The sequence below is a fragment of the Pristis pectinata genome, chromosome 6, assembly GCF_009764475.1.
Source record: "Pristis pectinata isolate sPriPec2 chromosome 6, sPriPec2.1.pri, whole genome shotgun sequence".
In the NCBI taxonomy this organism is placed as follows: Eukaryota; Metazoa; Chordata; class Chondrichthyes; order Rhinopristiformes; family Pristidae; genus Pristis; species Pristis pectinata.
In genome coordinates this window covers 47,530,532-47,545,606 of record NC_067410.1, presented here as the reverse complement: position 1 = coordinate 47,545,606, position 15,075 = coordinate 47,530,532, and the positions used below count along the sequence as shown (strand labels likewise).

At 48.3% G+C, this 15,075-nt stretch overlaps 1 protein-coding gene across 1 annotated transcript in view; it reads left to right on the top strand.

Annotated features, from left to right (window-relative positions):
• bap1 (BRCA1 associated protein-1 (ubiquitin carboxy-terminal hydrolase)) overlaps window positions 1-14,247 on the top strand; it is a 52,458-nt gene extending 38,211 nt beyond the window's left edge. Inside the window, exons 12-17 of the mRNA XM_052018808.1 lie at window positions 72-205; window positions 1,033-1,481; window positions 3,986-4,158; window positions 4,601-4,693; window positions 12,020-12,092; window positions 13,425-14,247. Of these exons, the coding sequence (XP_051874768.1) occupies window positions 72-205; window positions 1,033-1,481; window positions 3,986-4,158; window positions 4,601-4,693; window positions 12,020-12,092; window positions 13,425-13,558 (1,056 nt within the window). The 3' untranslated portion in view covers window positions 13,559-14,247. The remainder of the gene's footprint in view (window positions 1-71; window positions 206-1,032; window positions 1,482-3,985; window positions 4,159-4,600; window positions 4,694-12,019; window positions 12,093-13,424) is intronic.
• The last annotated feature ends 828 nt before the right edge of the window (window positions 14,248-15,075 follow it).

Genomic DNA, 15,075 nt, shown 5'->3' with positions numbered 1-15,075 from the left:
TATTGCCTGTAGAGGTTCCCCCACCTGAGCAGCCTGGTTCTTGTGTTACGGCTGTTGTTGCTTCCCTACAGGAAGAGGAAGATTTTGCATCCGGAGTTGGTCGAGGCCGCCTGCCCATCCCCCCTCACCACCGTTACTCAGACAATGATGATGAATACGATGAGGAAGAGGAGGAGGATTGCCAGAACACAAACACTGCTATCAGGTCAGTCCAGGGTGTACACTGTTCTTGAGGATTCAGCTTCCTTTAGTAACTAGTCGCAGAATGGTGCTAATACCTTCAGAGGAGAAGATAGAAAGCAGACGACCAAATCATTGTTTCTAAAGTCTGCTGTGAATTAATGTGGTTGATAGATATTTTTCTGTGTTATTGACTGTTCAATCATACTACAATATTTAACGTTGTTCCTGTAGGTTGGATGATTTCAAATGTGACTGCACTATATATGAAAGGAAGAAGAGAGATGTCCTCACACAGACCAGCACTTATGAGCTCCAGGACCTGGGCTTACTCTGAATGTTGTTTATTTCCCTCTTATCTTCCCAGTGCTCCTGAAGAACATGAGAAATAGGAGCAGGAGTAACCTTGAAGGCAGCCTTCCTGGGATACAAGTAGATAACATTACCTACCCTGGAACATCACATTTATATTTAATGTGTAATAGTCTGGATAATGGGATTGGCAGACTATTCAACCCAGAGGACATGATAACCAAGCCCCACATAGTTCGCTGGCAATTTCTACACATACACACGTCAGGATAGGCATTAGGAATGGGAAGCCCAATTCTCTTTCCATCCTTAACTCAGCAGAGCTCAGGTCAAACCTGGGTTCTCCTGCCAATATTTAATCCAGTGAACATTAAAGGACTTGGCGTGGCTTTGTCATAATATCTCTGTGCGCACACGTTTCTCTGTTGGTTCCAGACGAATCAGGTTATTTCCTGTGTTACATATGCACATAATATTAAAAGGTCTCTATCATTTCTTCAGCAGCAAAATCTGTATTTATTTAGCTCTCTGTATTTTCAGGTATAAAAGGAAGAGCCATTTATTACAGGAGCAACGACCCAGCGAGCAACTTTCTCTTCTGCAGCCCAACACTATCAATGTGCTGACTGAGAAGCTCAAGGAATCTCAGAAGGACTTGTCTATTCCCCTTTCCATAAAAACCATTGGCGGCGTTCCTGCCCATCCCCAGCCTTCCCCGACCCCCAGCAACGAGAGCACGGACACAGCCTCTGAGATTGGGAGCGCTTTCAACTCCCCACTCCGCTCCCCCATCCGTTCGGCCAATCCCACCCGTCCCTCGAGCCCGGTCACGTCTCACTTTTCCAAGGTGCTGTTTGGGGAGGAGGAAAGTCTGTCCCGTGTTGACTGCATGCGTTACAACCGAGCGGTGCGGGACCTTGGACCCGTTGTTAGCACAAACCTGTTGCACCTGGGTGACGAAGGAATGCTACAGACCCTTGGAGTCACTGGTGAGTCAAATAGTGAGAGATTGAGGGAAGAGAATGAAGTCCTAAACTGAAAACAATCTATTTTTTTAGCAGCCCGAAACACCTGAAGTGCTTTAAAGCCATTGAGGCATTATTTAATTATACTCTTTGTTATAAGAAATATGCTGGCCTTTTCTTATTGGTAGTAAGACCGGCTTTTAATTTTCATCCTTAATTGCCTTCAAGGAAGTGGTGGGAGGCAACCTTCTTGAACTAGAAAGCAACCTGCTGGAGGAAATCAGTAGGTCAGGCAGCATCCGTGGATGAAAATGGACAGTCAGCGTTTCAGGTCAAGACCCTTCATCTGGACTGGTCCACTGTCAAGAAGCACTCACCAATAATATACTACTGATGTTCAGGTTGGGTTTTCCTGGATCATGTGGGTCCAAACCTCATTATAGTTTAAAAAAAAGAGCAGCCAGATGAAGGGTCTTGACCGGAACCATCGACTGTCCATTTCCCTCCACGGGTGCTGCCTGACCCGCTGAGCTCCTCTAGTAGTCTGCTTTTTTTCCTCCAGATTCCAGCATCTGCAGTCTCTTGTCTCCAGCTGCCTTGAACTGCTGTTTCTCTTGCGGTGAATGTACTCCCATCACTGTTACAGAGCACTACCATATTCTGATAAGGAAGCAACAGCGTGGTTTGCATTTGGTGGTGTTCCCATATGGAGGTGACAAGTTTCAGAGGTGCTCTTGGTGAATCTTGTGGATGATACCATTGGGGTCCTGGTGCACCAGTTGCGAAGAGATTGAATGCCTAAAGGTGCCAGTCTACTTTGTCCCGAATTGTGTCAAGCTTCTGAGTGTGTTTGGATTGCACTTGGTGCCACAGTTAGTCAAGACCTGCCATGATTCAAGGAAGGTCATTGGTGGTTCACCATCAGCTCTTTAGCTGTAGTGAGGTCTGGAGCCACATGATCTAAGAAAACCCAAACCGCACATCAGAAGCCGATTATTGGTGCATGCTTCTTGACAGCACTGTCAGCGACTCCTCTAAACTGTTGGTGTTTGAGCATTGTGCTTAGCAGGATTGCATCTGTCCTTGTTTTGAACAGGACAAAACTGGGCAATTTTTTTAATCTTTTGGGATTTCTCAATGTTGTAAATAAACTGCTTGGCTAAAGGCTAACTCTGGGACATAAGTCTGCAGTGCTCTGGCTGGGGTGTTACCAGAGGCCCTGGCCTGCACAGCATGCATGGTCTCAGTTATTTCTTGACAGCATATTGGATTTAATCTAATTGGCTGGAACCGGTCTTCTCCTGAGAATCCTACCATCACAGGAGGCAAAAGTGGGTCATTTACTTGGCACTGCTGTCTGGAAAGGGTTACAAACACTTGAGCCTTATTTTCATGGTGACTGATTGTGTGCTGCGTCCCTGGGAGCACCAGGACCAATCCATATCTCTGCTTTGTGATGAGTTAGCTGATCTCAGCAGGGGCAGCAAATAGTGTTGGGTATAATTAGCCTCAGTATGCCTAGTTTAGGAAGATAAATTGGTTTATTATTGTCACATGTACCAAGGTACAGTGAAAACTTTGTTTTCCATGCTATCCATACAGATCATTTCATCACAACAGTACATTGAGGTAGTAGAAGGGAAAACGGTAAGTGTTACAATTACAGAGAAAGTGCAGTGTAGGCAAATAATAGGGTGCAAGGCCATGACGAGGTAGATTGTGAGGTCAAGAGTCCATCTTAATGTACAAGAGGGCAGTTCAATAGTGTTATAACAGCGGGATAGAAGCTGTCCTTGAGTTTGGTGGTACATGCTTTCAGGCTCTTGTATCTTCTGCCCAGTGGGAGGGGGGAAGAAGAGAGAATGTCCGGGGTGGGTGGGGTCTTTGATTACGCTGGCTGCTTTACTGAGGCAATGGGAAATGTAAACAGAGCCCATAAAGGGGAGGCTGGTTTCTGTGATAGGCTGAGCTGCGTCCACAATTCTCTGCAGTTTCTCACAGTGTCAGGCAGAGCAGTTGCCTTACCAAACTGTGAGGTATCCAGATAAGATGCTTTTTATGGTGCATTGATAAAAATTGGTGAGGGTCAACTGAGACGTGCCAAAGGGGGGAAATCAGTCAGGAGTCCCAAGCATTTTCCCTCCTGGGCAGTTGTTCTTTACATAGTTTGGAAACTAACTATTCCTATTTCTAGACAGGCAAACCACATTACATGGAGAATAGATTTCATCTGTATGACACAGCCAGATAGGATGAGGGGTGGTCACCCAGTGGAAAAACAGGCCTATTGCATGTGAAGGAACTTAAAAATAAGAGAAGCAGGTCGATCCCTGGGGTATGCTGTGGAATGACTATATGTTAAGCATCATGGGCACATTACTGGAAGTAGGAACCTTAGGCTGTATCCATAAATATCTGGGGCACAAATTTACAGCCTTATTGGACTCCCTTGGCCATCAAAGTTAAGCATTTATAGTTTACTAACTGCTCTTGTCATCTTTATTTAATCATCACCTCTTTGGTTGTAGACCAGCAGAAAACAGACTCCATTAAAAGCTCACCATTGCCTCACAGTGTGGACAGGCCTACAGAAGTCAAAATGGAGGATGGGAAAGAGTCCCCTGGATCATGTGACAGGAAGGAGAAATTTTCAGGGAGTGCAAGTAATGAACAAAATGTTGCAGAAAAATATTCCCCCAAGGTGAGTGAGAGCCAGTTGCTGCAATAAATTTGAAGAATGTAATTTCTTCTGGTAGTTTGACCACAGGTCATCAATGATCTGATCAGACTTTCCCTGTCTCACTTTTCACTGAGTTGGAACTCATTGCATTGCTGTGTGGCTATCTTAAAGGGGGAGTCACCCAGGTGAATTTATCCTGTGCAATAACAGTGGTTCATCTCTGTATATCTACAGTGTACAAAGAGACGAACTTATGAATGAACAGGATCAAATCAAATTCACTTGGGAGCTGTGATAGACATGTCTAGTGAAAAGCAAAAGTTTCACCAGTTTTATTTCTATGCTCTTGCTGCTAGCAGTAGGTGTAATAAATTGTAGGGCAGGGAAATATTGATCCATAGGTGTTTGGGTTCTTTATGGAAACAGACCTCTCCCCTTTTACTCATTCTTGCTTTGTTTCCAGGAGTTGCTGGCTTTATTAAAGTGTGTGGAGGCTGAGATCTCTAATTGCGAGGTGTGCCTTAAGGAAGAGGTAGAAAAGCGGAAGAAGTACAAGGTAAATGGAAATAAATGGTCTTCCTCTCTCTCTTCCTTTTAGTGGGTAAATACATTTTTATTTATTGGATAGGGGTATCAGTGAGAATACACATTTATTATCCTCTAGTTGCCCTTAAACTGAGGAGACTGTCCAGAGTTGGCCACAGTGGTCTAGGATTTACATATACAGTGGTATGCAAAAGTTTGGGCACCCCTGGTCAAAATTTCTGTTACTGTGCATAGCTAAGCGAGTAAAAGATGACCTGATTTCCAAAAGGCATAAAGTTAAAGATGACACATTTCTTTAGTAATTTAAGCAAGATTACTTTTTTATTTCCATCTTTTACAATTTCAAAATAACAAAAAAGGAAAAGGGCCAGAAGCAAAAGTTTGGGCACCCCACATGGTCAGTACTTATTAACAACCCCTTTGGCAAGTATCACAGCTTGTGAACGCTTACTGTAGCCAGCTAAGAGTCTTTCAATTCTTGTTTAGGGGATTTTCGCCCATTCTTCCTTGCAAAAGGCTTCTAGTTCTGTGAGATTCTTGGGCCGTCTTGCATGCACTGCTCTTTTGAGGTCTATCCACAGATTTTCGATGATGTTTAGGTCAGGGGACTGTGAGGGCCATGGCAAAACCTTCAGCTTGTGCCTCTTGAGGTAGTCCATTGTGGATTTTGAAGTATGTTTAGGATCATTATCCTGTTGTAGAAGCCATCCTCTTTTCATCTTCAGCTTTTTTTTTTACAGACGGTGTGATGTTTGCTTCCAGAATTTGCTGGTATTTAATTGAATTCATTCTTCCCTCTACCAGTGAAATGCCACTGGATGCAACACAAGCCCAAAGCATGATCGATCCACCCCCGTGTTTAACAGTTGGAGAGGTGTTCTTTTCATGAAATTCTGCACCCTTTTTTCTCCAAACATACCTTTGCTCATTGTGGCCAACAAGTTCTATTTTAACTTCATCAGTCCACAGGACTTGTTTCCAAAATGCATCAGGCTTGTTTAGATGTTCCTTTGCAAACTTCTGATGCTGAATTTTGTGGTGAGGACGCAGGAAAGGTTTTCTTCTGATGACTCTTCCATGAAGGTCATATTTGTGCAGGTGTCGCTGCACAGTAGAACAGTGCACCACCACTCCAGAGTCTGCTAAATCTTCCTGAAGGTCTTCTGCAGTCAAACGGGGGTTTTGATTTGCCTTTCTAGCAATCCTACGAGCAGTTCTCTTGGAAAGTTTTCTTGGTCTTCCAGACCTCAACTTGACCTCCACCGTTCCTGTTAACTGCCATTTCTTATTTACATTATGAACTGAGGAAACAGCTACCTGAAAACACTTTGCTATCTTCTTATAGCCTTCTCCTGCTTTGTGGGCATCATTTATTTTAATTTTCAGAGTGCTAGGCAGCTGCTTAGAGGAGCCCATGGCTGCTGATTGTTGGGACAAGGTTGGGGGAGTCAGGGTATTTATAAAGCTTTGAAATTTGCATCACCTGGCCTTTCCTAACGATGACTGTGAATAAGCCATAGCCCTAACAAGCTAGTGAAGGTCTGAGACCTTGGTAAAAGTTATCAGAGAGCTCAAATCTCTTGGGGTGCCCAAACTTTTGCATGGTGCTCCTTTCCTTCTTTTCACTCTAAAATTGTACAAAACAAAATTAATACACTAATCTTGCTTAAAATGTTGAAAATGTGGCGACTCACCGTCTAGTCGGGCGAACCGGCTCGGCAGTCGGGTCGCGCGGCGTCGGAGCGACGAGGCCCAAGATGGCGGCGGGCCTCGTCTTTCCGAGCGACGGGGAGAACCCGCGCGCGGGAAAGTCCTGATGACGTAGGACTTACGTCATTGCCGGTTTTTGGGGCGGGAGTTTTTCTCCCTTAAAGGGCCCGCACAAGGCGGGAAAATAAACCAGTTCTGTTTGGCAGTCCTCCGAGTAGAGTCTTGTTTTATTCCGCGGTAGCAACCGCTACATTGGTGACCCCGACGGTCCAAACAGCTTTTGGACCTGCGAAATGGACGACAGCGCAGCAGCCAACGCAGTGGCCCTCAAGCTGCCCACCTTTTGGACACTTTGGCCCAGCGTCTGGTTTGACCAGGCTGAAGCGCAATTCCACCTTCGGCAGATCACCTCCGACTCCACGAAGTACTACCATGTGGTTAGCTCTCTGGACCAGGAGACAGCCGCCCAGGTTGGAGACTTCATCCAGTCGCCTCCGGAGGAAGATAAGTACCCGGCTTTCAAAGATCTTTTGATCCGGACCTTCGGCCTCTCCCGTCGTGAGCGCGCCGCCCGCCTGCTTCATCTGGATGGCCTGGGGGACAGATCCCCATCCGCCCTAATGAATGAGATGCTGGCATTGGCCGAGGGACACAAGCCATGCCTGATGTTCGAACAGGCCTTCCTCGAACAGCTCCCCGATGACATCCACTTGTTGTTAGCTGATGCCGACTTCAGCAACCCCCGTGAGGTGGCCGCCCGGGCAGATGTCCTGTGGAGGGCCAAGCGCGAGAGCGGTTCGTCCGTCAGTCAAATCACCAGGCCGCGAGCCCAACGCCTGCCTCGCCCGGCCCCAGCAACCGAGCAGCCATGCCCCAGGAACGCAGACGACGACACGGGTGACCAGCTGTGCTTCTACCATCAGAGGTGGGGTGCGGAGGCCCGTCGATGCCGCCCACCCTGCAAGTTTCAGGGAAACGCCAGGGCCAGCCACCGCTGATGGCTATGGCGGCTGGCCGCCGACAGAGCTTCCTCTTCGTTCAGGACAAGAAATCTGGACGGCGTTTCCTCGTTGATACTGGAGCGGAGGTCAGTATTTTGCCCCCGACAGGCCGCGACACTCGTGACAGGCCACCAGGTCCTCTACTCAATGCCGCCAACGGTACAACGATACGGTCTTTCGGCACCCGTACGCTTCAATTACACTTTGGCGGCAGCCGTTTTACCTGGACCTTTACCCTTGCCACCGTCGCCCGACCACTCCTAGGCGCCGATTTCCTTCGGGCCCACAACCTGTTAGTCGACCTGCGAAGGAAGCGGTTAGTCCACTCTAGCACTCTCCGGACCTATCCCCTGGGAGAAATCAGCCCACCAGCCCCGCGCCTGGACTCCATTACCCTTTCTGGCGACGATTTCGCCAAGCTCCTAGCCGAATTCCCATCGATTTTGGCACCTTCGTTTACAAATTCTCGGCCCGCACATGGGGTACGACACCACATCATTACCACAGGGCCACCCCTTCATGCCCGAGCACGACGATTACCTCCAGACACGCTCCGCCTGGCAAAGGAAGAGTTCCATCACATGGAGGAGCTGGGGATTGTTCGCAGGTCAGACAGCCCCTGGGCCTCCCCCCTGCACATGGTCCCCAAAGCCACCGGAGGGTGGAGGCCCTGCGGCGACTACCGCAGGCTGAATGACGCCACCACCCCGGACCGCTATCCCATCCCTCACATCCAGGACTTCGCAGCGAACTTACACGGGGCCCGCATCTTTTCCAAAGTGGACCTCGTTAGGGGATACCACCAAATCCCAGTCCATCCGGATGACGTCCCCAAAACTGCGATTATCACCCCATTCGGCCTGTTCGAATTCCTTCGGATGCCGTTCGGCCTTAAGAACGCCGCGCAGACCTTCCAGCGGCTGATGGACGCGGTAGGCCGAGACCTGGACTTCGTGTTCATTTACTTGGACGACATACTGATCGCCAGCCGTAACCGCCAGGAACACCTTTCCCACCTCCGCCAGCTGTATTCCCGCCTCCGCGATTTCGGCCTCACGATTAACCCGTCCAAGTGCCAATTCGGACTTGACTCTATCGATTTCCTCGGCCACAAAATCACCAGCGACGGGGCAACACCCCTACCCGCCAAGGTGGATGCTATCCGCCATTTTGCCCGCCCCGACACAGTCAAAGGCCTACAGGAATTCCTTGGGATGGTCAACTTTTACCATCGTTTCATCCCTGCAGCAGCCCGTATCATGCGCCCTCTGTTCTCGCTGCTGGCTGGTAAGGGCAAGGACATCACCTGGACTGACGAGGCTGCGGCTGCTTTCGTTAAGGCCAAAGACGCCCTGGCAGACGCCACGATGCTGGTACACCCTAGGACTGACGTCCCGACTGCCCTCACGGTAGACGCGTCCAACACCGCGGTCGGTGGGGTACTGGAACAGCTACTCGAAGGCCGCTGGCAACCCTTGGCATTTTTCAGCAAACACCTTAGACCGCCCGAACTGAAGTACAGCGCTTTTGATCGGGAACTTCTAGCGCTGTATCTGGCGGTCCGGCATTTCCGATACTTTCTAGAAGGCAGGCCTTTCACCGCTTTCACCGATCATAAGCCTCTGTCCTTTGCCTTCTCCAAAGTCTCCGATCCCTGGTCAGCTCGTCAGCAGAGACATTTATCCTACATTTCCGAGTTCACAACTGACATCCAACATGTCTCCGGAAAGGATAATGTCGTTGCTGATGCACTTTCCAGACCAACCATCCACAACCTATCCTTGGGTGTCGACTTCACGGCCCTGGCTGACGCACAGCAAGCCGACGACGAACTGCCCAGCTACAGAACCGCAGTCTCGGGTCTGCAGCTCCAAGATTTCTTGGTTGGTCCAGGTCAGCGGACCCTACTTTGCGACGTTGCGACCGGTCAGCCCCGCCCTATTGTCCCTGCAGCCTGGCGGAGACGCGTTTTTGACTCGGTACATGGGTTGGCGCACCCATCCATCAGATCTACTGTCCGACTGGTCGCCAGCAAGTTTGTCTGGCATGGCCTGCGCAAACAGGTCAGTGAGTGGGCCAGGACTTGTCTGCACTGCCAGACGTCAAAAATCCAGCGACACACCAAGGTCCCACCACAGCAGTTCGAGCCTACCCGTAGGAGGTTCGACCACATACACGTCGACCTCGTGGGCCCTCTGCCGTTTTCAAGAGGAGCCCGGTACCTCCTTACCATCGTGGACCGGTTCACGAGGTGGCCTGAGGCAACCCCCCTGACTGACATCACAACTGATTCCTGCGCCCGAGCGCTGCTCACAACTTGGGTCTCACGTTTTGGCGTTCCGGCCCACATCACTTCAGACAGAGGCACCCAATTCACTTCCAGTCTCTGGGCTGCATTAGCGAACCTGCTAGGGACGCAGCTGCACACCACCACGGCCTACCATCCTCAATCAAACGGGTTGGTGGAACGTTTTCACCGCCATCTAAAATCGGCCTTGATGGCCCGCCTGAAGGGTCCTAACTGGGTTGACGAGCTGCCTTGGGTCCTGCTCGGCATACGCACTGTCCCCAAAGACGACCTCCGCACTTCGTCAGCTGAGCTTGTATACAGGGCGCCACTAGTTGTCCCCGGGGATTTCATACCTGCCCTTCAGGACCAAGGGGAACAACCCCCAGCAGTTCTACAAAGACTGCGCGAGAAGCTCGGCGCCTTGGCCCCGATTCCCACCTCATGGCACGGTCAAGCCCCATCCTGCCAGCCCAAGGAACTACGGGACTGTAAGTTTGTTTTCGTTCGCAGGGGCACACCTCGGGCGCCATTGCAACGACCATACGAGGGACCGTTCCGAGTCATACGGAATAACGGATCCACTTTTATTTTGGACATTGGAGGCAGGGAACAGGTTTTCACGGCGGACCGCCTCAAACCGGCCCATTTGGATCTGCAACAGCCTGTCGAGGTTGCCACGCCACGACGCAGAGGCCGCCCCCCTAAGCGGCAGCTGGCACAGCCCACGGACCTTGGGGACTGTCTCGCCGGTTCTGGGGGGGGTTGTGTGGCGACTCACCGTCTAGTCGGGCGAACCGGCTCGGCAGTCGGGTCACGCGGCGTCGGAGCGACGAGGCCCAAGATGGCGGCGGGCCTCGTCTTTCCGAGTGACGGGGAGAACCCGCGCGCGGGAAAGTCCTGATGACGTAGGACTTACGTCATTGCCGGTTTTTGGGGCTGGAGTTTTTCTCCCTTAAAGGGCCCGCACAAGGCGGGAAAATAAACCAGTTCTGTTTGGCAATCCTCCGAGTAGAGTCTTGTTTTATTCCGCGGTAGCAACCGCTACAAAAAGAATGTTTCATCTTTAACTTTATGACTTTTGGAGATCAGTTCATCTTCTACTCACTTAACTATCCACAGTAACAGAAATTTTGACCAGGGCTGCCCAAACTTTTGCATGCCACTGTAGGTCCTACCAGGTAATGGATCTCAGGTATCCTTCAATGAAGGACATTGCTGATCCAGTTAGGGTTTTAGTGACAACTGAGAGTTCAAGTAATGGTAATCATGATACCAGATTTTTATTCCAGCTTTATTCAATTACCTAAATTTAAATTGCCCTCTTACACTTGAGGGAATGGAATACGTCTCCAAATCAGTAGCCCAAGTCTTTGGATGCTAGCTAGTAACTTAAGCTAGCTAGTTGGTACTAAGCCAATAAACCTTCCCCCCCCCCCCCCCCCCCCCCCCCCATGGACTCTGTCTATACCTCTCACTGCCTTGGTGAAGCAGCCAGTATAATCAAAGACCCCACCCACCCGGGTCATTCTTTCTTCTCTCCTCTCCCATCAGGCAGAAGATACAGGAGCCTGTGCGCACATACCACCAGGCTCAAGGACAGCTCCCATCCCAGGGTGATAAGAGTATTGAATGGCTCCCTTATATGATGAAGTGGTCTCTTGACCTCACAATCTACCTTGTTTGACCTTGCACCTTACTGTCTGCCTGCAATGCACTTCCCCTGTAGCTGTGACACTTTACTCTGTATTCTGTTATTGTTTTTACCCTGTACAACTTCAATGCACTATGTAATGAATTGATCTGTACGAACAGTATGCAAGACAAATTTTTCACTGTACCTCTGTACAAGTGACAATAATATACCAATAATGCCTGCAAATTCCCAGAGTCGTCCTTGATATGGGTGAGTTAGCTTCCTCTATCCTGTCAGTAGAGCCACCTCAGCTGGACCAAGAGCTCTGCAACTGGTTCCAGCAAAATGTCATTGAGCCTGCTGGAAGGATTACATTTGATGTAGGGCCAGAGGAGTAGACAGCCAGTAGCATATTGGCTGCTGTTTTACTCCTCACCCACTGAAGTCCAATAGAAAGAATATCACCTGGATCCTGTCAGTTTTTATCAACTTGCATGATTCCAAATGATAACCTAAGCTAATGATGGTTCTGAGAATATTTTTGAAGTGTCTAGACAGCAACTGAAGCTGTTTTGAGGTGTAAGGACGGACAGTCATTAAGTGTGATGTTTTTAGGTATCCTGCATTAATTATAATTAACTTGTTTCATAAATCTTTTATGGATTATCCTTTGCATAAAATGTCTGTGTTCTTTTTGATCAGATTGACGATCAGCGAAGGACCCACAATTATGATGAGTTTATCTGTACATTCATCTCTATGCTATCTCAAGAAGGTAAAGGACTTTGCCAAAATTCCTCATCCCTGTTTGGGTCTCCATAGGGAAGGGCACAGTTCCATAACCCCACATTTGGTTTGTTGCAGCCTGACTTGCTGCAGGTTGGGTTGTTTAATACCTTATGAATGTTAAGTGATCCATGCGTTATACTTTTTGCATCCTTCATAGTGACATCTTATAGTACTTGATCCCTGACAGTGCTTACTTAGCGAAAGTGATGAGGATTTCTGCCTCTACCACACTTTTAGGCAGCGAGTCCTACGACCCACCACTCTGAGTGAAGTAGAATCTCGTCAGTTCCTTAAATTCACGGCCTCTAGTTAGACTCAACTGTTAATTAGAACCTTCCTATTCACCCTTTCTAAGCCTACCATAATTTTAAACATCTCAGTTAAACCTTCCCTTTGTTATCTCTCTCTCCCAAAGAGCCAAGCCCAGCTGAGCCAGTCTCTCCTCATAATTACCACTTCTCCAGCTAAACAGCATCTGAGTAAATCTCTGGCCCCTCTCTAATGCTGTCACATGCTTCCTATAGTGTGATGATCAGAACTATATGTAGTGATGAAATTGTGGCCTAACAGGTGTGCATTTGTAGGATGGGGTAATCCATGTGTGAAGCCATGGAATATGAGCAGGGTCCTAAATGGATATTTCTCATCCGTAGTCACCAGGGAGAATGATGTCGAGGCTCGAGAGTTAAGGGTGGAATATGCAGATATTCTGGAACACCTCTGTATCAGATAGAGGAAGTGTTAGAAATAGTGTTAGAGTGGATAAATCCCCAGGGCCTGACAGGATATATCCCAAGATGCTGAGGGAAGAAGGCAATGAGATTGGTGGGGCTCTGATGGAGATAGTTGTATCTTCGTTGGCCACAGGTGTGAGGTACCAGAAGACTGGAGGATGGCTAATGTTGTCCCTTTGTTCAGAAGTGGGGGGGATAGGGGATAAACCTGGAAACTGCAGGCTAGTGAGCCTGACATCAGTGGTAGAGAATTAGTGGAGAAGATTCTAAGGGCCAGGATTTATGTTCACTTAGAAAAGCAAGGACTGGACACATCCCCGTCCATATGAAGGGTCTCGACCCGAAATGTCGACTGTCCATTTCCCTCCATAGATGCTGCCTGACCCACTGAGTTCCTCCAGCATTTTGTGTGCTAGTTCAAAATTGGTTTTCTTGCAGCCTGGTTAACAATTCTAACCGGATGGGCCATTGCTCTTTAGTTTGACATGGGTTGGAAACTGGGACCAACTCTCCGCTGCTGACAGTGAATTTCTGACTGCCACATTTGCCAAGTTACTCACCACTGCTGTCTAATCCCCTGCTAGGAATGCTGGCCAGCCTGGTGGAACAGAACATCTCTGTGCGGAGAAGACAGGGTGTGAGCATCGGACGCCTGCACAAACAGCGCAAACCAGACCGGCGGAAACGTTCTCGGCCATACAAAGCTAAGCGGCAGTGAAGACGAGAGCACAGGCGCCCAGCGCCTTCGGTGTCAGACCCGTCCCCGCAAGAAGGGCAATCAGTTCTCGTTGCTGAGGAGTGCGGGATTCAGCCGGTGGAGCTGCTGACTCGCGTCACAGGCTCTTGACAGGAACATAAGATGATTACACTAAATTCTGGTTTGGATGATGAAGCCATCAACAGTGCAGGGAAACTGAAGATGGGATCAGTCAGTAATGGGTCCAGTGAAATTAAGCAACTGCTTTATAATAATGGACCAACCATAGCCAGAGTCTGTGTGCTCTTCTCGGCACTCTGCAAAGCTTGCCAGCAGGACAGTAGCAATTACATGGGAACTACAACCTTGGTCTGGTCCCCTGCTTTGTGTGTACTGTCCAAAGTAGCTCCATTTGTGATTTTTCTTCACCTTGCACCATCCAAATTCAAGCTTTACTCTAAACTCACTGGTGTCTTTGGAAGTGCTTTTTATACTGGAGACTAGTTAACGGACAACTGTGACACGCCTGCCCACTTAAGGGACGAGGTTGCTCGACCTGTGACGATAAAACAAGGACTCTGGAATAATGCCCTGTTTATTCAGAGGATTGCAATTCCAATTTTGAATTTATTACCAGTTTGAATTAAAGAGCACTTTTTTTAACTTGGTTGGAGTTGGTAATGAATTGAAATGGATGTGGATTAAAAAGTTGTTTATTTCTATGCTTAATAAGACAAGGTTATTTGGTGCAATTGTGGTAGGTTGTGTCTGATTCGGCTCCCACACAGTGATCACTGTGAACCGGAACCTAAGTGCCCATACTCCTGATGTTTGCATTGGTCTTTCAGTCCAAACCTAACAACATTCTCCTTGGTGCTGAAAGACAACAAAATTACTGAATATGCCACGTGACTAACGTCATTTATAGTAGTCAACCTCTTACCCATGCTGTTTGCAGGAAACGGGCAAGTAACCTTATATCCTCCGCAAAACCTCTTGCTACATAACAAAATATAACACTCTCCTTCCTGCAAAGGATCCACAGTACTGGTGGAGCCATTCCCAACACTTCCCTTGGGTCTGTCCATTTACCTTTAGAAAGGCCTCATTAATTCTGTTTCTACCATCCCTCTATACCCAGAGTTCTAGATTACAACTACACTGTTTAAAGGCAGAAAAGTTCTTCTCACATTTCTTCCCAACCCTCCCCTCCCATATCTTACCCATCATTTTGAAGATGTTCCGTGGTTCTTGAACCATCCAGCAATGGGAACAGCTCTTGAATCATCCAATCCAAACTTGGTGTAATCCAAAATTACACCATTAGGAAGCAGGTACTTGCTAATATACTTGTCCCTCAGAGGGAGGGTGACTATAATCTACTATTTGAAAAGAGCACATGTTCAGACCATTTGCATTCCCTCCAGTTTGGTTGTTTAATTGAAATGAGTAGGATGATGGAAAAGTTGAACTGAAATTGAGCAAGCCATCAACAAGTTTGACCAAATGAGGAAAGTTGGTATGTTGGTCTCAGAGGT